Raw genomic sequence first — 22,311 nt, 5'->3', positions numbered from 1 at the left:
TAGACTTGATTTTCTTGCGCCGTGAATCCATCCTCATCCAATTCTTCCGGTGGACCCTCATCATCCGAGTCATACCTACACATACGGCTATAAGGGAGGTTACGGTCCATGTCTTATTGATGCACAATGACATCCAAGTCACCAATGGGATTGTAATGAATCTCTTCTCGTTCCGCATACACATCATCTTGAGCAATAACATCTTCATCAACATGAGCAATGGCATCTTCATCAACACGAACAATTGCATGTTCATCAACATGAGCAGTGGCCTCATCTCCAACATGATCATCACCTAGAAGAACTATGGCTCTAACATTGATGTCCTCTTCATTTGGTTGGCTACTTGGTGGTTGGCTACCCGTATTGTGGTCATACACCACCACACCATCATGTATTGGGGAGGACACATTCCGGTTCAAGTCGAGTAGTAGCCGAGGAATCAACCTTTGTGGCAAATAACTCAATTGACTTGTCTTGTGATCCCTTAACTTTATCCTTATACACATCCCAATGCAATTCAGAGGTGATGGACATACTCTTTAATCGAGACTTTACTCCCACTCCCACATCATACCTCCCAATAAGCTTCACACAATCACTTGGGTTAATCCAATTGAGTACGCTTCTCACTTTTACGACAATATCAGCATAGCTCGGGCTTGTGTCAAAAACCATGTCCTCCTCCCCTTCATCGGCATTTCCATCCATGAAAGCCGCCTTGTCCAAATAATGCACATTCACTAGTTTATCCATCTAAAAACAATGGAACAAAATTGAGTCATCCATGGACCGGCCATTTCATATGGATGAACCATCTAAAATATGCATACTTTGAATCAAACAACTAGTATACCTTAATCATAGCATTAACCCTAACCCCTAACCCTTCCCTAACTAAACCACTAACCCTAACACTTAAGATAGCTTGCCACAACAAGGATTGACACAAATACTTAGGCAAACCATAAATGCAAAACTTGAGCAAAAACTAGGGTTTGCAAAACTACTTGATTCGAACAAAACTAGATGATTTCAACCAACCAAATGAAGGGGGGGAGGGGGAGAGGTGCCTTGGGTGATGCAAATGCCCGGATCCACCGGACAAATCTCAAGCAATGAAGGGGGATCTAGTGGGTGCTTTGGTGGGGAGAAGAGGGGGAGAGAGCTTGAGCTCGAGGAAGAAGATGAGTGGAGTGGGTGGGTGGCGAGTGGGCTCCACAAAGCTTATCCTCCAGGACCCTACCGCCAAAGTGCACGGTGGTAAGATGTTAGAGCCTACCGCTGAAGTCTGCGACGGTAGGTCCCTTTGCCACGTCAGCGGCTGTTAACGGCCAGGCAGCTGTCAAGGGAACCTACCACCAGGGTGGGCGGCGATAGACTGTGTAATGCTATCGCCAAGATTTGCAGCGGTAGCCAAAAGGATCAAATCCCGAAATTTATCCAGACCGAGATCAGATCGTGCAGGGCTCCGTAGACAATCTTCAGGAGCTAAAGAACATATTGGCTAGATATGAAGCGGCATCGGGACAAAAAATCAATCTCCAAAAGTCTTCAATTTTCTTTGGGAAAGGTTGTGAACAGCAGCAAAAGGAGGTTCTGAAGCACACTGTTGGCATTGAACAAGAGGCGCTCAGTGAGAGATATTTGGGTCTACCAACACTGGTTGGGAGATCTAAGGACGGGACTTTCAAATATCTAACGAAATGTTGTAAGGGAAAGGTAACGGGATGGAAAGGACAAGGACTGTCGAAGAAAGCAAGAGAGGTATTAGTTAAGTCTGGGCTACAGGCAACACCAACTTTCACCATGAGTTGTTTTCACCTACCAAAGAAGATGTGCCGAAAATTGACTTCAATCTCTTCGAAATTCTGGTGGGGTGCAATAAACGGTGAAAGGAAAGTGCACTGGATCGCATGGGATAAAATGTGCCACTCAAAACACACTGGAGGGATGGGCTTTAGGGACCATGAAGCTTTCAACCAGGCGCTATTGGCGAAGCAAGCATGGAGGATTGTGCAGGTACCGGACTCCCTCTGTGCTAGGGTACTTCGTGCGAGATACTTTAAAGACAGCTCAATTATGAGTGCAACATGTCCGTCTGGTGGATCATACACCTTCAAAAGCATCCTCCATGGGCGTGACCTACTTCGGGAGGGTATTATTTGGAGGATAGGAGATGGATCGTCAGTGAACATCCACCATGACCCGTGGATTCCACGCCAAGGAAGCCTGCTACCACTGGGTGCAGTGTTCCAACAGGGAGTGGTGCTGGACCATATTGGTACTGCATGGGATAACCGTAGGATTGAGGACATGTTCTCACTGGATGATGCAGAGGATATAAAACAGATTGCAGTGGGTGGCCCGGGAGTTAATGACTATATTGCATGGAATTATACTAGGGACGAGAAATTCACAGTGCGCTCTGCCTATCACCTGAAGATGAGCCTGAATGCAGCGAGGGCCGGACGGGCGGGGCCATCCTCGAATGCCTTTACTCACAGGGGCTGGCTGTCTATGTGGGACACGGCCGCACCGGGCAAGGCAAAAGTACACATGTGGCGACTGATGAGGAACAGCCTGGCTACAGGTACAGAGTTGCTGCGCCGGCGCATCAAGGCTGGAGTGTTTTGCATAACATGTGGACGGGAAGAAGATGGATATCACAGGTTTTGGGGATGCCCGCACTCCCTATGTTTTTGGATAAAGCCGAGCTCGGAGTTGGGAATCTCGGTGGCAACTCCACCACGCAACATTGATTCCCAGAGCAAGCTAGAGAAGTGGTTGCTGGAATGGTTCGCTAGGCGGAGGACATGGAGAAATCGGTCATGGTGCAGGCTGTATATACTCTTTGGCTAGCGAGAAATGAGGCTAGAGATGGACGCAAGATTACAGAACCTCACGAACTATCAACCAGGGTAGCTACTTATCTCAATGAATGGGCCGAGGTGCATAAGAAGGAGGCGAGGCAAAGGGAAGCAACGGTGCAACAAGTCTGGGAGACGCCGGAGGACGGCTGGACTAAGGCCAATGTTGATGGCTCTTTGTGCAAACACAGGCAAAAGGGAGGCGTGGGGGTGGTGCTGCGTGATCATCAAGGTACGTTCAGAGCGGCCTCTTGCCAGTTTCTCGGTGCGATGGTTGATCCGGAGAGAGTGGAGTTACTCGCATGCAAGGCGGCAGTATAACTGGCGACAAGCGTGGGAACGACACAGCTTCATCTGGAGAGCGACTCGGTTCGAGCCGTCGCGATGCTAAAGAAGGAGGAGAAGAATCTGTCTACCCTGGGACCGATTGTGGAAGAGGTTAAAGCTATGCTAGGTGCTTTCGCTTCTTTCCGTGTTTCGTGGGTGCGACGTAGTGCAAATGCCGCCGCAGATAGGTTAGCTAAGGTGGGAATGGGAGATGAACTTTCTCAAGTATGGCTCTCTTCCCCGCCAGAATGCATTTTGGACATTGTATCAGATGAGATTCCGAGTTTCATTTCATAAGTAAATAAAGCGGCGAGAGTTCCCATATAAAAAAAAAGATCAGATCGTGCTAAAGTACGTGAAAAGGGTAAAAAAACGAAATTTAGCCACTCCAGGAGGGCCGGCATCTTATGTCGCGAGTGCTTTTTCTTCCCCCACCCACCGACAGCTACTACTGCGTGCCCACGAACTCAATCACGCAGCCAATCATTCCAACGTGAGCAGCTCCTCCCTTTTCTTCTCTATATATCCCTCTTTCTCTCTTTCCATCAATCGCTTTCGGCTCCTTGTATTGCGTTTGGATCCCCCCTGGTAGATTCAGGTGCTTGCGCGCGCGCTCTATCTCTATATACCTCTTCGGTTGATTTGTTTGATTTCTTACTATTACCTAGTTTTCTTACCGAACTTGGTGTTGACACATTTTAGCATTTAATTTGCATTCTTGTTTTTGGGAAATTTAATATGCATTCAATGCTGTCGTACCGAGGAGTAATTTGGTAGCGGGGTTGTAGCTTGTGTTTATTTTGCTTCTAGAGCGCTTATACTTCGATCTAGGTGTTACTGTAGATAAATTTCCCGTCTTTTCTACCTTGAAAAGGCGCCCATTTCTCCATACGGTTCCTTGATGCTTCTTTGTCCAACTTGTTTTTCGCGAACCCGTCTCTTTATGTTACCAGCTAAATGTTGAAACTTTGAACATGGGGTGCTTGCCACAGTTTGGTCAAAGCCATATCCTTTCTCAGATCTCACCGTGCTGGTAGCACCCCCCTCCCCCTCCTTTTATCTGATTTTATTGTAGTATAGTTAAATTATTGTGATTTGGAACGCGAAATGCATTGTGTTTCTGTCGTCTAATATTGCGCCGTTTTTGTTTCCTCCGTCAATCGTTGTCTTGTTTGATTAGTACGTATTCTGTTTTAGGGGTCTTGGCAAAAGTGCAGTTTTAGAGATCTTGCTTAAAATGCCGTTTTAGGGTGGCTTCTACAGTTTTTACCTAAATCTTGATCGCCTGGTGTTATTCCCGTGATACAGTGTTGCAAACTAGTTTTTCTTGTAATGTCATTTCTCATAAATTTTGACTGATTGCATATAATTTCACATGCATCTTTTGTCGATTTTCCACAGAGAATATATTCATCATCAGCATAACAGATTCTTTGTCTTTTATTTATGGTGCCATCAGTTGTATTTATGAGAGGTTTTCATCTTCAGATACCATCCATAAGCTCCATCAGGTTCTAGTGTTTGAGCAATGGTGCTGGGCCTCCGTACTAAGACAAAGAAGGATGCTGCCATCCATGTAGACTTCAACATCTTCATCCAGGAGATAAGCCCATGGCCCCCTTCTGAATCCCTCAAGTCTTTGCGTTCTGCGGTTCTTTTTTGGGAAAATGATGAGCGCAATTCAGGGAAGACAAACACCGTTGCACCTTCAGTCTGCTCAGGTTCCACAGCGGGGAAGATCGAATTTAACGAGTTCATAAGCATACAGGTTGTTTTTCAGAACGAGGGCTCATCGAAAAGTGGAAAGTGGCAAAAGAACTTGCTTGAGTTGAATTTATATGAACCAAGGAGGGATAAGCTGAAGGGGCAACATTTGGGAACTGCAACACTAGACTTGGCAGAACATGCACTGTTTCTTGAGGACACTGCTGTTCTGGTGCCTCTCAACTCGAAGAGGAGCTTTAAAAGTAATGCACATCCTATGGTTTATCTTCGAATCCAGCCATTGGATGGGGACAGCTCAAGCGTTTCCTCGAGAGATGCATTACCAAAAGAGGCATCAGTTGATAAGGATCCAAAGGACTTCATGTCGGCAACAATGAGTGAGGACTACACTGAGGATGCTGGGTTTGCTTCCTTCACCGATGACGATGAGGAAGGAACTCCATATCCGTACCACTCAGATGGAAATGTGCATACAGGTAGTAATAGATCTCAGGACTCTGTGAAGGTAAATACCAAATACAGATCCATATTTAGATGTAGACTGACTCGTGTAATAAACTAGAAACACTTGGGTAGGGCATAGGGAGCTTACTACTACCGTCTTGTTTCCACTTTCCATTACATTTATTAAGTTTTAATTGATATTTAAAGAGGCTTTTTGCAGTACCTTTTACTACTTGCACATCCTATGATATTTAAAGAGGTTTATAAGGCTTGCGTGTATCTCTAGGTTGACAAATAGACCAACATAACACTTATATGTCACAAAAAATATATCATTAGAAAGTTCAAGTCGTATGCTTTCTAACGGTATAATTTTTAGACTATACAACTCATCTTATGTTGGTCAAATTATAGATCTAGGGATACGCACAAGCTTTATAAACCGGAAAGGAGGTACTCGTTGATTTCCAATGGTATTTTGTAGACCTTTTGAGTAGGAAATTGTTATTTGTGGCACTCGTTGCCCCAGTCAGTATGGCATTTAATTAACCTTGAACCCTGATAACTGATTCTGAATTCCCTTCTTCTACGGCCATTCCTTTCTTTCCTTTACCATATTAAATTTTGGCAGAACAGATCGATTATGATTACAATCAGAGTACCATCTCCCTAGACATGTCAAGCTCTGAACTAACTGAACTAGAATTTGTACTGAAAGACTGAATTTAACAGCAAGTAGTGAACTTTAGGGGCATGTTTGGTTGCCTGCACCAATTTTAGCCTCCTTGCATCTGTGGCCCAGTAGAGCCTGGCTGAGTAAAAACAGGCTCTGGGCCATGTTCGGCACCATGTTTGGTTGCCTGCATTAGGGCAGCAACTTTCCCGCAGGCGTTTAGTTGCCCACGTTCGTGATTTTTGGCTGGGCTGATGCAGCTGTTAGACCTTTCAGCCTGAGCATTTCATAGTTGTGGATGACACTAGGAGAGTTGGGACAATTTTCGTTGGTTTATTTCTCACACAAATGCCATGCCAACCTGAGGGGTTGGGGATACATACTTATAGGCTGCTAGCCAGCCAAGCATATGCTAAGATGCTAGTCTAAGATGCTGCTAAGATGCCAGTCTAAGATGCTAGTCTAAGATGCTATCCTAACTGCCAGTCCTTAATGGTCAGGGATTCTATCCTAACTGCCACAAGGACCATGTGCTGCAGCCAAAGGACCATGTGCTGCAGCCCCACAAAGACCTTAGTACATAGACTTATCCATCAGCAGCAGGCTGTGTTTGGTTACACGCATTCGGCCCGATGTCATGATCTTGCACCCCAATGTGGTGAGCTTACCAGCTACCACCCTAACCAGTGTTACGTACAATCACAGATAACAACAACACCACAATGACGATGAATTGGATGAAGATTATCAAGTTCTTCAGCCCACTTAACCCGATTTGATCTGCGCCCTTGCGTACTTCATGATTGCTCTTCTCTTTGAAGACGGACTTGGAGTAATCATTCTCTGCCTCCTCCCTATTCTTAACCCTTTGTAGCAGCTGTTTTTGTAACCGTTCACTTGTTCATGGCATGTCTGCAATGCCATGAACCATAGACTCCTGGAACCCTCTATGAGTACACCACATAACACTTCATCTACCAAGACAGAAGAACAAGATTTCAACAAGCAGGAAAAGTAACACAAGTGGAGAAGCACACATGGAACATAAAGAACATAAAAATGCATGATTCATATACCAAAAACCATCACAAGTTCATCCTATCTACTATGGTGTCATTCTACCACCACATAAAAAGAGGGTGTAATCCTACCACCGCAAGTTCACCATCACCATGAGGGGTGTATATATCACCTCATGAAAATATGTAGGCCATCAACAATTTTCAAGCCCTACCACAAAATATACATCATCATCATCATGCATGCATGCCATCACCACCAGACCTTTGCACTAGTAGTAGTGCTTGCCCAGCCAAGTCCTAAGCTAGAGGATCCTATGTTACGCTTCCATCCCAATAAACCCAATACCCTATGCCCTATTGTCCAGGAGGTGGCTAAGCGTCACCATCGGAGCCTCACTGAAACCAAATGATGTCCATGACAGCGCTGTAGCGGGAAGGGTGGACGTCGATGTGCTTGCTCTCCCTAATGGCAGATGCCACCTCCTTGACTACATTGATCATGATGCTAAAGACGCTCAACTCCTCCTCCATCAAGGGGCCCCTCTTCCTCTTCCTCTCACGAGCAAGACCGTGGTCACCAACAGCAACCTTCCCAGGGCCATCAAGGATGATGGTCTACAATTCCTGGGCATCTGGATACTCAGACATAGGCGAACCAAGAGGCTCGCTAGAGCCCATGGCATGCTTGCCGGTACCCAGACCCCAGGAGAAGATGATCCGCGTCTGAGAGTAGTTCTGCGTGGGCCTGTTGAGCTACTCAGCATCCTTGGGCATCCTAAGAAAGGAAGACAACATTGTTAGTTGTGATTGGCATGCTTGATCAAGTGAAACAAGTGGTAGGTTAGCTATCCGCGATGTGGTGAAGGTGTCCTGATCCCACTGTGCGCACTAAGGTCTCTAAGATTGGACACTTGGAATCATCCCGCTCTCCACTTCCTAAGATGGTTATACACCTGTGTTGAGGTCACCTATGTGCCACAAAACTCAAAATTTTGCTTGGCAACAACGTTCAGGTGCATCTCCTTGAGCCCTTATTAGTCCTCAAGCCACTCGCGATGTCTCACACATATTGTTAAAGACGAAGGTGGACAGGAAGGACTGCATTTCATCATGTCCCCCTTCATTTGATCCCCTCATCTGTGCCTTTCCAGCCTTTAGTGGCCGCCTTAGTAGTTGTCGTAGGCATCAACATTAAAGATGGGCGCACATGCCCCTAAAAAATATCTGAATCAGGAGGCATCAACTGAGATATCGGTTGGGAGTCCTCAACATAGGAGAGAAAGATATGGTTCTCGAACATAACAATGGCCTGACTAAGGTCCTCGGTGGTCATGTCCTACAATGGTTAGCATCAGCACTACTGAACAAAGACAATGCATACTACACATGGACTCATCATCAAGCTTAACACTAGCACATCTAGCAAACTAGCACTGATTGATCATGAAGGTCAACACACTACCACGTCTACCATACTAGCATTAAAACTGACATGGAAAACATGTACATCTACCACAACAGCATGAACATCGTCAGTGCCGAGAAGCAAAACCTACCATGCTACCAAAAGGCACCACTAGCATCTAATCTACCACATCCTCAGACAACATCATGAAGAAACACTTGCAAAGTCTACCATACTACCTACAGATCTACTCCTACCACGGTTAGAGATATAAGGTCTAACGAGTAGGGAGCGATTGAACTTGCAACCATCGGAGGAGCAGGGAGGAGGCAGGGAGCAACTCGGAGAAGAGGAGGACGAAGGATCGCTGCCGCCGATTGGAGAAGACGGCACCTCTTACCTGCTCGTAGGTGAAGGAGAGCTCGAAAGGGGGGGGGGATGGTGGCGGGTGTGCGGGCGGTGAATCGAAGGGGTCTAAATAGGGTGAGGGAATCGGCGGGAGGTGACTCAATTCCTCCTGCCGTTTTTTTGGGGATGCGCGCAAGCTCACATCATCTCCCCTGGCCCCACAGATCAATACTAGTCTTTCCTGCGCACTTTGTCCTCACTAGTGCGCACCGAGGAGCAACTTTCTGGTCGGTCACCCATCCTGAAATTACTCTAAGCTAAGCACGCTTAACTTTGGAGTTCTTTCCGAATGCCCCCCCGGAAAAGAAGGAACTCCTTATTGATAGGAGTAGTCTATCATCCCTATTAAGCCAGGCTATCACATACACCCCCACTCAAAGGAACCGACGTCCTCATCGGGCCATAGGAACATTCCCTCTTGGCACATATGTCTGTGCATCCAGTCCGGCACATGTGCCATGTCGTGTCCCACGACGGGTCACAAACGTCATGCACAACATGACCGCGCACCTGTCCGCAAACATCCGTGTAACCGTGAGGGTCGGCTCTAATACCAACTTGTAACGCCCCGGACACACTCGCCGGCGGTCGTTACTCCTGGCTAGATCTAGACTGGCCCCACAGATCAATACTAGTCCTTCATGCGCACTTTGTCCACACTTGTGCGCACCCGGGAGCAACTTCCCTGTCAGTCACCCATCCTGAAATTACTCCAATCTGAACACGCTTAACTTTGGAGTTCTTTCCGAATGGGCTCCCGGAAAAGAAGGAATTCCTTATTGATATGAGTAGTCTATCATCCCTATTAAGCCAGGCTATCACACTCCAGAAGCAAGGATGGGCAGCCCAGGCCAAGCCCACCCCGACCGGCCCAACCCGACTCTTGTACGCCTGGCTCGACCACCTATATAAGGCAAGCCAGGAACCCTAGATGAGGAGGGGAAGAAAGTTGTAATAGTAGTTACACCTCACCGGAGAGCATTTCGCCTTTGGTGACCCCCCCCCCCCCCCCACCCAAGATAATCTCAATAACAGAAGCAGGAGTAGGGTAATACTACCGACATTTTGAGCACTAGTACAAACTAACCTGAACCTTTACGAAAATAAATGCCCCATAACGATTTGAGGGTACTGTATTAGTCTCTATTTGACATTCCTTTGATTTTGTACACACTGTTACTCTCAAGTCAAGCCATAGCTGTTGGAATTGTTTTATTGTACATTCCATACTCTGTCTCTTGCTTTACTAACTTCATTGAGTAAGCACCGTGTGAACACATCACGAGATTCACATATCTGCCTACTACTTTCAGTAAGAATGGTAGTGGTGTAATTCAGTTCTGCTGTTCATTTTCTCTCCAATTAACTATATAATCTGCTTATTTGCACCATCTCAATGTAGTCTGAATTTTCCAGGGGAAGGATGCCAGGGTATTTGGCAATGAAGGCACCAGCTCATCATTAGATTCCCAGCGTGAAGTGCCATCTTCCAGTACAAAAGTGCGGAGGGAAGAAGTTGAAAAGCATCCAATTCAAATGCAAAAGACAACCATCCATCCAGGGACAGATTTACCGGGAGAAGAATCTCCATCTATTCCACAACACAATGCTCTCAGAACTGGTCGTAAAATGTCTTTTGCTTATGGTATGGCTGACTCCAACCAGAGACAATTTGGCGAGAGAACTTACAGCACTTTAACTAGTGATAGAGCTAAGAATATGAGGTTCAGTATGAGACTTCCAGATATTAATGGAAGCACCATAAGTAAGAAAGTTGATTCCCAGAAGGAAGAAGTGAAGGAAGTTGATTCAGAAGATATCTTGATCGCTCATGATACTAAGAACAGTGCTGTTAATGGAATGCAAGCCCAGGCACCAGTGCGTATTTCGAATAATAGAAGTGACAACAAAATTCGAGAACTTGAACGTAAGGTTGAGTTGCTTGAAACTGAGCTGCAAGAAGCCGCTGCTTCTGAGATAGGCCTTTATTCTGTGGCTGCTGAACATGGTAGCTCGGCAAACAAGGTCCATACACCTGCACGAAGGCTCTCTAGGCATTTTGTTCATGCATTTAAAAACTGTCCGAGAGAAAAGATGGGAAGTGCAGCAAGAAGTGCTTCCTCTGGGCTGGTTTTTGTTGCAAAAGCTTGTGGATATGATGTCGCAAGGTGCATAGGATTTTTCCTCTTATGTTCAGGTCATCATATTTCAAGGAATGGCTACTTTTTGGGGTGGAATATTAGATGAATTGATAACCTTTTGCTTGCACAGCTTTATTCTCTTGCATTATGTAGAGTGCAGTACTACGCTATTACTTCAGTAATTTTATGTATTTTGATATCTGTATTCTTCCATAATTTTTCCGATCAGGCTGAGTTTCTGGTTGTCAAACTGTGTGGTGCTGCGAGCAATTGTTACTGAAACTTCTAAGCAATCGGACATTGGAAATGACATTAATGCTACTGATTATAGTTCAAAAACTGCACCGAGGAGAAATTCTGCATCGATGTGGGAATCGCTTAATCGGAAGAAAGGGAATTTCCTTTCACCTGAGTTTGATAACTGGGAAGATATTGATACATTTATAGCTGCACTAAAGAAGATTGAATCATGGATATTCTCACGGATTGTAGAGTGCATTTGGTGGCAGGTTTGTTTCCTTATTAGTTTGAATCTTTATTGCATGTACTTTTGTCTGTAGGAATTTCTCAAATTTTGTACACTACAAAATCTTACTTTGCAGGCATTTACACCACATATGCAATCTGCTTATATCAGTACTAAATCAAAGACTGGTTTGAATGCAAAGAAATGTTACGGAAGGATTACTGTTGTGGGCAATCAGCAACAAGCAACCTTGTCAATAGACATATGGAAGAAGGCTTTCAAACAGGCATCAGAGAAGATTTGCCCTGTAAGGGCAGCTGGACACGAGTGTGGGTGCCTGCCTATGTTGGCCAAGTTGGTGAGCTTTGTATAATTGATATAACTCGCTCATGTTTCTTGCTTTACATATATAAATGCATATTTCTTGCCTTGGAAGGTACTTGTGATTATCAGATTGGATAATAAATTAGAATCAGAATTTCTGACATTTGTTATGAGATAGTTAGTTTTTAGAGCAGAGAATAAAATAAAAAACTAGCATTTTTTAGTTTCACCACAACTCACGGTAAACAGACTCCAGCTACTGTGTGAGCATCATGTTTATTATCTTCAAACTTTGGATCTTGTCCAATACGTATATGTACATAATTTGACCCTTAAATTCTTATGATGATACTTACTGCTTTTCCAAAAATTGCTAGTTATGCTGTTTATTTTTACATTTCATACTAAATTATTATATTACTGAATTAAATAAAACCACAACTTCACTAGGACCGTTAACCTTTTACCACTTGAACCTTTTTTCATAGAACCATAACTTGTGTTCTAATTAATTCACACAACACCCAAACTACTCTTTTCTTGGAACAAACTGGAATATTGGGCCCAGAAAACTGGAATTGCGACTCGGAAAAAGTCGAGCCTGCAGTTGCGACTAGTGACTCGAGTCGACACTAAGTTAAGTCAACATTTTTTTGTGACTCATCGACTAGTTGATGACTAGTCACGACTAGTCGCGCGACCCGAAAACCATGCACTGGAGCGACCTTTCTCCTGTAGATAATGGAGAAAGGACTCCATGTGTATCTATGCTTGGAGTTGTTGTAGGAGAATTCGGCAAGCGGTGAAGCCAAATGCCATTGTCCCTTCCTTTCTTCAGAAATGCAACGGATCAGATTAGTAGATTACCGAAAGTTTCTTCACCACTTTCGTTTGTCCATCTGTTTGTGGATGGGCAGTGTTAGAAAATTTAAATCAATGTTCAATTGCTTCCACAAGGTGAGATAAAATGGAGCAAGAAACTTGCTATCACGGTCTCAGACGATGGACCTTAGAACTCCATGAAGTCTGGCCACTTCTGGAAAGAATAGGTTTGCCACATGATGGCATCTGTTTTCTTGCGGCATGGAATGAAATGAGCCATTTTAGAGAATTTGTCCATGACCACAAACACAACATCACTCCCTCGAAGCCCATAGAGATATCCCTGTGTTCTGGATCTGGCATTTGCATGTTTGACATATGGGGCATTGCTAAACAAACTTTTCGGCATCTCTCTTTAGTTGTGGCCAAAAGTAACAAGCTTCTAAGTTAGTGATAGTCTCGTCGCCTCTAACATGTCCACTGAGATCACTTGAATGGAGCTCTTTAATCAGTTTGTCACCATCTTGCACCAAATATGCTGCAACAACTCCTTTATGTCACATAGAGAACCTCTTGGGATGTACAAACTATCATTCTTGAAGAGGCACCTAATGGCTGGCCCTATATGTGCTTTACCCAAACATGGCCAATGTCTCTGGCATCCTCATACAACTCCTTTATTTGATACATGCATGGAAGTTAAGCCTCAAAAGAAGTCAAGAGACATGCACGACAACTCAAAGCATCGGCCACTCAGTTGGTTACTCCAAATTTATGCACAATGAGATAGTTAAACCTCTCATATGCCGCACATCTTTCTAGCATGCGATCAACATGCTTTTGGTTTTCAAATGCTTCAAGGATTGATGGTCAGTGTAAAAACGTAATCTTTAGGCAGCAAACACCCAAACTACTCAGGGGTAGCGACTCGGAAAAATTCGAGCCTGCAGTTGCGACTAGTGACTCGAGTCGACAGTAAGTTAAGTCGACATTTTTTGCGACTCATCGATTAGTCGATGACTAGTCACGACTAGTCGCGTGACCCGAAAACCATGCACTGGAGCGACCTTTCTCCTGTAGATAATGGAGAAAGGACTCCATGTGGATCTATGCTTGGAGTTGTTGCAGGAGAATTCGGCAAGCGGTGAAGCCAAATGCCATTGTCCCTTCCTTTCTTCACAAATGCAACGGATCAGATTACCCAAAGTTTCTTCACCACTTTCGTGTGTCCATCTATTTGTGGATGGGCAGTGTTAGAAAATTTAAATCAATGTTCAATTGCTTCCACAAGGTGAGATAAAATGGAGCAAGAAACTTGCTATCACGGTCTCAGACGACGGACCTTAGAACTCCATGAAGTCTGGCCACTTCTGGAAAGAATAGGTTTGCCACATGATGGGCATATGTTTTCTTGGGGCATGGAATAAAATGAGCCATTTTAGAGAATTTTTCCATGACCACAAACACAACATCACTCCCTCGCCTTATTCTTGCGAAACCGAAGACGAAGCTCATAGAGATATCCCTGTGTTCTGGACCTGGCCTTTGCATGTTTGACATATGGGGCACTGCTAAACAAACTTTTCGGCATCTCTCTTTAGTTGTGGCCAAAAGTAACAAGCTTCTAAGTTAGTGATAGTCTTGTCGCGTCTAACATGGCCACTGAGATCACTTGAATGGAGCTCTTTAATCAGTTTGTCACCATCGTTTATGAAGAGATACCCATCTTGCACCAAATATGCTGCAACAACTCCTTTATGTCACATAGAGAACCTCTTGGGATGTACAAACTATCATTCTTGAAGAGGCACCTAATGGCTGGCCCTATATGTGCTTTACCCAAACATGGCCAAAGTCTCCAGCATCCCCATACAACTCCTTTATTTGATACATGCCTGGAAGTTAAGCGTCGAAAGAAGTCAAGAGACATGCACGACAACTCAAAGCATCGGCCACTCAGTTGGTTACTCCAAATTTATGCACAATGAGATAGTTAAACCTCTCATATGCTGCACATCTTTCTAGCATGCAATCAACATGCTTTTGGTTTTAAAATGCTTCAAGGATTGATGGTTAGTGTAAAAACGAAATCTTTAGGCAGCAAATAGACTTCCCAAGTTTTTAAAGCTCGGAAACTGCATATAATTCTTGATGATAAGTACTTCATTTTTGCCTAGCTTTACTTAACTTCTCGCTAAATCAAGCAATTGGCTTTCTTTCTTGAGATAGAACAACCCCAATGCCTACTTCACTTGCATCACACTCCAACTCAAAAGTCTTGTTAAAATTAGGTAGCACCAAAATAGGAGCTTGTGAGAGTTTTTGCTTGATCTCATTGGTACTAATTTCAGCCACTTCTGTCCATTGGAACTTTCCTTCCTTCACACGGTAATTGGTGCCCTGATAGTGTTGAAATTATTCACAAATCGCAAAGTTGCAAAGGCCACGAAAACTTCTTACCTTGGGAATGGTCTTTGGAGCTGGCCATTCTCGGATTGATTCAACCTTAGAATCATCAACATGAATACCGTCACATTTTATGACAAATCCTAGGAATAGAACTTGTTTTTGCAGGAAAACACATTTCTTCAAGTTGTCGTAGAGCTCATTTTTGTTTAGTACTCCTAGCATATTCTGAATGTGAGCAAAGTGTTCATCCTCGTCCTTGCTATAGAACAAAATATGTCATTAAAATAAACCACAACAAAGTGAGATAAAATGGGTCGAAGGACCTGATTCATCAAGTGCATAAAGGTAAATAGTGCATTTGAAAGTCCAACTAGCATGAAAATCCATTCAAAAAAACCCTTACTTTGTCTTGAAGGTTGTTTTCCATTCATCCCCAGGCATGATGCAAATTTGGTGATATCCGCTTCTTAAATATAGCTTGGTGAACACTCTTGCTTCACTAAGCTGATCCAATATATCATCCATGCAGAAAAATAGGAAATTTGTACCTTACAGTGATCTTGTTGATGGCTCTATTGCCCACACAAATGCGCCAAGATCCATCTTTCTTTGGTGTAAGCAGGGCTTGTACAACATATGGGCTAATACTTTCTCGAATGTGCCCCTTTTGCGGCAATTCCTCCACTTTCTTCTTCAATATACCATGCTCTTTTGGGCCCATTCTATAGTGTGGAAGATTAGGAAGACTTGCTCCCTGAATCAAGTCAATTCTGTGTTAAATTGCTCTCATCGGTGGTAGGCCTTGTGGCTCTTCAAGCATGTTCTAAAATTCTGCTAATAAGCCATGTACATTTCCTGGAATTTCGACAGCCGAGTGCTCTTATCCTTTTACAACAATTGCAACACACAAATTTGCCTCCTTCAAGTCTTCCATAAACTCATTAGAGGTGTGGGAGATGGTTAACATACTTTTCCCATCCTTCTTTGAGGTATTACCATTAGCTTTGTATGGTAGAACAATCATATTTCTCTTGTTCCAAATGAAAGAGTATGCATTTTCTTTGCCCTCGTGTGTAGTATCCACATCAAATTGCCAAGGTCTCCCAAGAAGTATATGGTTGGCATCCTTGTCAACCACATCACACTGTTGAAGTGTATATTTGGATTGCCTAGCCCTTTCCATTAGTTCGAACTTTTGGTTGCGTTGGCTAGTGCATGAAGCAACATGGTATCAGAGCCTAAGGTTTTAAGTTCATGTCATGCTTTTGCGGTTTATCCAAAAATTGATGTTGCCCCCCTCTGTGTGCACGTATAGGCCTCTTGAGCCATACGTCTCAGTCTATTCATGGGTTGACTTCTCGCATCACACGTGAGAGGGGGAGTTAAAGTGTCTATGTGTGATAGCCTGGCTTAATACGGATGATATAGACTACTCATATCAATAAGGAATTCCTTCTTTTCCAGCAACCCATTCAGAAAGAACTCCAAAGTTAAGCGTGCTCAGCTTGGAGCAATTTCAGGATGGGTGATTGAATGGGAAGCTGGTCCCAGGTGCGCACAAGTGAGAAGTGCGCATGAAAGACTAGTGTTGATCTGTGGGGCCAGTCTAGATCACGTCAGGAGTAATGGCCAGTAACTGGCCGGTGTGTCTGGGGCACTACAAGTTGGTATCAGAGCCGACCCTTGCGGTTACACGGATGTTTGCGGGTCAGATGCGCGACCATGTTGTGCATGACATTTGTGGCACGTCGTGGCACACGACATGGCACATGTGCCGGATCGGACACACAGACGTATGTGCCACAGGGAACGTTCCTATGGCCCGACGAGGACGTCGGTTCCTTTGAGTGGGGTTGTATGTGATAGCCTGGCTTAATAGGGATGACAGGCTACTCATATCAATAAGGAATTCCTTCTTTTCCGGGAGCCCATTCAGAAAGAACTCCAAAGTTAAGCGTGCTCAGCTTGGAGCAATTTCAGGATGTGTGACCGACTGGGAAGTTGGTCCCAGGTGCGCATGAGTGAGGACAAAGTGAGCAAGAAAGACTAGTGTTGATCTGTGGGGCCAATCTAGATCCCGATAGGAGTAACCGGCCAGTAACCGATGACGGGGTCCCATACCCGGGGTACCTGACGTAAGGGAGCCCGGCCTCAACCTTGAACAGGGCCCACCATGCCCAAGGATACCAGGGAGCCCTAGGGAGGCGAAGACGATACACGTGTTCCCCAAGATGGAGGGTGGCGGCCGAACCAATCTCATCTACCCCCTCATGTGAACCCTAGGCCTCTCCTGTCTATATAAAGGGAGGCCTAGGTCCTCACTCAGAGGGCAATCTCATATCCAACTCTCGGTAGACATCCAGTACACCATTGTAATCCTATGCACGAGGTATCCCCTCACCATGAATAACAAGAAGAAGCAGGATGTAGGGTATTACTCTTTGGAGGCACGAACCTGGGTAAATTGTGCAGACTTCGTCCCGGTACTTTTGATCTCGTCATGAACCCTACCGAGGGATCTGATGGGAATTTACTCCGTCAGTTGACGCGCCAGGCACGGGTGACGTTGATCGGAGAACAAACCCGACACGGAGAATCAAAAGAGACCGGCGATCTCTCGCCAGGCCATTGCCTCACGTTCGGCTCTTTCGAGCTGGTTGCTGATGGACCAGGGCAGTTCCTTGACATCTCGCCTTCTAGCCTCGTCAAACGCGTGTATAATAAACTAGGGCAGGCCCAAGGGTGGGCCCTCAACCTTCAATAGGGTCCACCAGGCCCAAGGGATACCAAGGAGCCCTAGGGAGGCGAAGACGATATGCGTGTTCCCCAAGATGGAGGGCGGCGGCCGAACCAATCTCATCTACCCCCTCATGTAAGCCCTAGGCCTCTCCTGTTTATATAAAGGGAGGCCTAGATCCTCATTCAGAGGGCAATCTCATATCCAACTCTCGGTAGACATCCCGTACACCATTGTAATCCTCTGCACGAGGTATCCCCTCACCATGAATAAGAAGAAGCAGGACCTGGGTAAATTGTGTGTGCAGACTCCGTCTCGGTACTTCCGATCTCGTCATGAACCCTACCGAGCGATCTAACGGGAATTTTCTCGGTCAACCGGCGGGTGTGTCCGGGGCATTACAATATGAGGATTGTCTAGCCCTTTCCATCAGTTCAGACTTTTGGCTGCGTTCGCTAGTGTATGAAGCTTAACACACACTACACATTTGGGTGATAACGCTTGCCCAAAGAAAGTGTCAGGTTGCATTGTTTGGTGATCCTCACGTGTTGATCCACCCAATAGTGTAGGGATTTGGATGATCATGAGTTTCAAGCTTTAAATGGTTCACAAAGTTCTACGAGATAAGATAATCGTAACTACAACTATTAATGACTAATTTTCACACCTTACCATTCACCGTGCATTTGCTCTTAAATATTTTCTTCCGTTGTGTGTCATCAGCTTGTGGTGTGGAACATAAGAGATGCTGAATCACACATACCACCTCTTCCCCTTCTTGACAAACCTCTTGTCCCTTTATGTCTTCAAAATCTTATTCTTCCTCATCGTCTTCACCATCATGGAGTGTTCAACCGTTGGATGTGTCTCTCTTCACCACATTTATAGCATTTTGGGCCTTCATTTCCCTTACCATTGGCTCTAGTTCTCTTAATGATGGGTTGTTCTGACTTTGCTGGAGCGGTATTTTCTTCCGTTCTATTAGTGTGCCCCCTAGACGAGCCTTCGGTATGAGGATATGGAGCCTTAGTTGTCTTCTTTTTTTGAAAAGGAGGAAGACCCCCGGCCTCTGCATCTGGGCGATGCATGCAACCACTTTATTAATTATTCCCAAAAGACCTTACAAAGAAATACAGCAGTAAGTATGAAGCCACCGTCTAGGCAACATCTGTTGCTACTCCTATCCAGTTGATGAAGGGATGCTGATAGTCTGGGCCTAATACCGAACATACCTCGCAGCCAAGCCTAACATCTAAGACATGAGGCCCCAACCAAGCCACTTGCCGGTTTGGGGCACACAACGGTCCGGCGCACACACAGAGGCCGCCGCCGCCAATTGCCACCAATCATCTTCAGAGTTGTACTGACGCATCAACCTTGCCCGGTCTAGCTGCCATCGATGCCACCACGACGCCAGACAACACCACCATCCTGCGCTCGTCCATCAGCACACGCCCAACAGCGAGACCCTGCTGCTCCTTTCCGCTGAGACCCGCCATTGTCGACGTGTCAGATGCAACACCGCTCCTCCTTCGCGAACACCACCTACAGCCACTGGTCCCATCCCCTCCACCTGCAGATCCTCTGTACTCCCATCCGAGCCCCAAGGCCCCGGACGACACCTCCAGGAAGGTCACGACGTGAACAGCGCCGCTGCTGCCAAATCCGAAGAGGATTGAAGGTTTTCACTCGGCAGGAAATCGGGGTGGGTAGATTGGGCTCTCAGTTGTGCCTTCATGAAGGAAAGCGACACTCATGGCGTCTCCGCCGCCGGGCCGGCCAGACCGGCCAAGGTTTCCCCCGGACCCAAGGTACACCACCAGGGCTCACCATCGTTAGAGCCTGCAGCCGCAAACCACCGGGACGACGAGAGAGGCGGCAGGAGAAAGGGTCCAGATCTGACGCCATGACAGCAACCCGCCAGAGGATCACCAGCCACCCGATCCAATCCCCGGCAGCTCACCCGCCCCATCGCGCTCGGACGAGGAGGCCAACCCAGGGCCCCCCGCCGCGGATCCAGGACCCTCCGCCCCAAATCAGGCAGAGCAGAGCCAGCCTGCCGCCACGTCCGCCACTGGGTCACCGGCCGGCCGCCACGCCGCCGCGCTCCAGATGGAGGCCGCCGTGGGCCAGATCGGCGCCGCCGCCATCGATCGGGGCCTCATCCTCGAGATCGGGGATCCCGCGCATCCCGAGCCCGGAGTGAGAGGGCGATCCCTCTGCCGCCGCCGTCACACGCGCGGGCTTAGCCCGGCACCGACCACCGGCGGGGGCGGAGGGGAGAGCGGAAAGGAGGAGGACCGGCGGCGGAGGGTTGGGTCCCCTCGGCCGTCCGCGCGCGGGCGGCGGAGGAGGTGGAGGGGGGAGGGGGAGGGGGGAGCTGTTGTGGGGTCTTGGAGTTTAGTTGTCTTTCTTGTCCTCCTTTAAGGCTAGAGCTTGTGCTTGATTAATGGATCATATTTGTTGCATCATCAATCGATCTTGAATCTGTCAGAATTGCCCTGAATTGTCTGATTTGGGTTCCTATGAATAATTAGCGCATTAGGTGCCGTTTTGTGTAAAAATCCAACAGAGGCAAATTGTTATAACGTCTTGTATTCTTGATCAAAGCTAGAGGCACCGATAATGAGTACATACTGATTTCATAGATCTTTTGTACCTGTACTAATTCCAAACAGTATTGCTATTTGTAGTTGATGGAACAGTGTATAGCTAGATTGGATATAGCAATGTTCAATGCTATTTTGCGGGAGTCGGAAGATGAGATACCGACAGATCCCATTTCTGACCCAATAACTGATCCCAAGGTTCTTCCCATCCCATCTGGGAAGTTTGGCTTCGGTGCTGGGGTCCAACTGAAAAATGCTGTAAGTACAATTATGGGCATATCGAGGTCATACCTAGATCAGTAGTTCTTGTTTATATGATTTATTACTTGCTATCAAGATTCGAGAGCATCAACTTATTTCTGCTATGGTGTTGGTAGATCGGGAGCTGGTCCAGATGCCTTACCGACTTGTTTGGTATGGATATGGACGACTATCCAGAAGTTGAGAATGGGGATGGTGAAAATGGCATTGCTGAAACCTACAGACCCTTCTATCTTCTAAATGCATTAAGTGATCTCCTAATGATCCCTAAGGATGTGCTCATGGAAACCAGTACCAGGAAAGAGGTATGAGTTCATTTGTTATTAAAAAAAATCAATTAATAATAATTTATCTACATGAACAATTTAGTTGTCTGGTCAGTTTGAAGTTATTTTATTATAATGCTATCTTCTATATTTTCACAGATTTGTCCCACCTTTAGTTCATCGATTGTCAGGAACATACTTGTTGGCTTTGTACCAGATGAATTTTGCCCAGACCCAATTCAAGATTCCTTGCTTCAGGCTCTAGAATTGGAGGTTAGTTTGTTGGATCTTTTGATGCAATGAGAATTTAGGACATATGTTGCTAATAAGCCTAGTTACTCAAAAGGTTAAACCATAACTTGCGTTGATTGCCTGCAATCTCACAAAGCTGAAGAAATCATATAAATTACATGACTATAAATCCATCAAGCTCCTATTTTGTGTGGGATAAGCAAACTAAGCAACTGAAGGCCAGAGCCTGACTTTTTAGATTTGGGGGGGGGGGGGGGGGGTCCTTTCATACAACATGTGTACTTTTAAAATACTGACATCGAGCAGAGTTTTGTTACGATGTACCACAGAAAGCCAGAGCCCCCAGAGTCCCAAACAATTTATCCATTTAGCTGAAGCTAACTATGAAAATGAACTCCTTGCAAATTAATATTCTTTTAAAGGGATTGGGAAATAATTTGTGAACTGTAGTTATTTCGGACAATGTAAATATGTTTTGTTTAAGGATGTAGCTTCAGATTATAGGTTACTAGTTTCAGGAGGAACTACAACTAGGTTGGTAATTACCAGCATTGGAAGCATATTTATAACAAACTAAAAATCAACAAACTGTCATCATCATCTCCATTTAGAGTACTGGGCCATTTAAAATAAGCAAACAATCTTTTGTGTTGGCAGGATCATCTGGAGAGCAGTGACAAGGGCATACGGGCGATACCATGCAGTGCTTCACCCATCTTGTACTCTTACCCTGCATCTGGCACAATCCTAAGCATCATTTGTGATCCTAGGAAGAGCGGATTGGCAGTCCTCCGCAAGTCTAACACGAGTGATGACGAGCTCGATGAGCTGAGCTCGCCATTGAGCTTCATCTCCAAGGTGCCAACGAATCCGCTTGCCAAGCTGAAGCAGGTCAGCGGCTCAAACACGGCGAGGTACAGGCTCCTCCATGAGGTGTGGAAGCTAGACGACCAGTACTGACTTCCTCTTATGTCTCGGACGTACATATGTGTAAACTACCTTTTTGCCATTTTTTTTGAAAATGAGGATGACCCCCGGCCTCTGGGAGATGCATGCGGTCATTTTATTAATTATTCTCGAGGACCTTACAAAGTAGAACAATATGCCTGAATCCGTCATCTTGGCAACATCTGCCGCTACTCCTGTCCAA

General features: G+C 45.6%; 1 protein-coding gene across 3 annotated transcripts; it reads left to right on the top strand.

Moving 5' to 3' along the window:
• The first annotated feature begins 3,535 nt into the window (after window positions 1–3,535).
• Window positions 3,536–22,272, top strand: LOC123120021 (uncharacterized). 3 transcript variants are annotated; one of them, XM_044540027.1, is made up of 9 exons: window positions 3,536–3,690; window positions 4,686–5,427; window positions 10,291–11,042; window positions 11,245–11,524; window positions 11,618–11,839; window positions 20,467–20,640; window positions 20,760–20,948; window positions 21,069–21,182; window positions 21,819–22,272. In XM_044540027.1, exons 2-9 carry the CDS (start codon window positions 4,726–4,728, stop codon window positions 22,119–22,121), a joined length of 2,736 nt encoding a protein of 911 aa, XP_044395962.1. In that variant the 5' UTR covers window positions 3,536–3,690; window positions 4,686–4,725; the 3' UTR covers window positions 22,122–22,272. The 3 variants fall into 3 exon arrangements, with proteins under 3 accessions (XP_044395962.1, XP_044395961.1, XP_044395963.1); XM_044540026.1 differs by having other exon boundaries at window positions 3,640–3,795; XM_044540028.1 differs by lacking the exon at window positions 3,536–3,690 and adding an exon at window positions 3,935–4,230.
• The last annotated feature ends 39 nt before the right edge of the window (window positions 22,273–22,311 follow it).

This window comes from Triticum aestivum, chromosome 5D (genome assembly GCF_018294505.1).
Source record: "Triticum aestivum cultivar Chinese Spring chromosome 5D, IWGSC CS RefSeq v2.1, whole genome shotgun sequence".
In the NCBI taxonomy this organism is placed as follows: Eukaryota; Viridiplantae; Streptophyta; class Magnoliopsida; order Poales; family Poaceae; genus Triticum; species Triticum aestivum.
Note: the sequence above shows the minus strand (reverse complement) of the source record. Positions and strands in the feature narration are given on the sequence as shown.

Excerpts from the sequence above, each read along its gene's own strand:
- LOC123120021 (XM_044540027.1), top strand. The coding sequence starts at position 4,726 with ATGGTGCTGGGCCTCCGTACTAAGACAAAGAAGGATGCTGCCATCCAT. Across the intron at positions 11,043-11,244 it reads TGTGGATATGATGTCGCAAG|GCTGAGTTTCTGGTTGTCAA; the intron begins GTGCATAGGATT and ends TTTTCCGATCAG. Across the intron at positions 21,183-21,818 it reads TTCAGGCTCTAGAATTGGAG|GATCATCTGGAGAGCAGTGA; the intron begins GTTAGTTTGTTG and ends TTGTGTTGGCAG.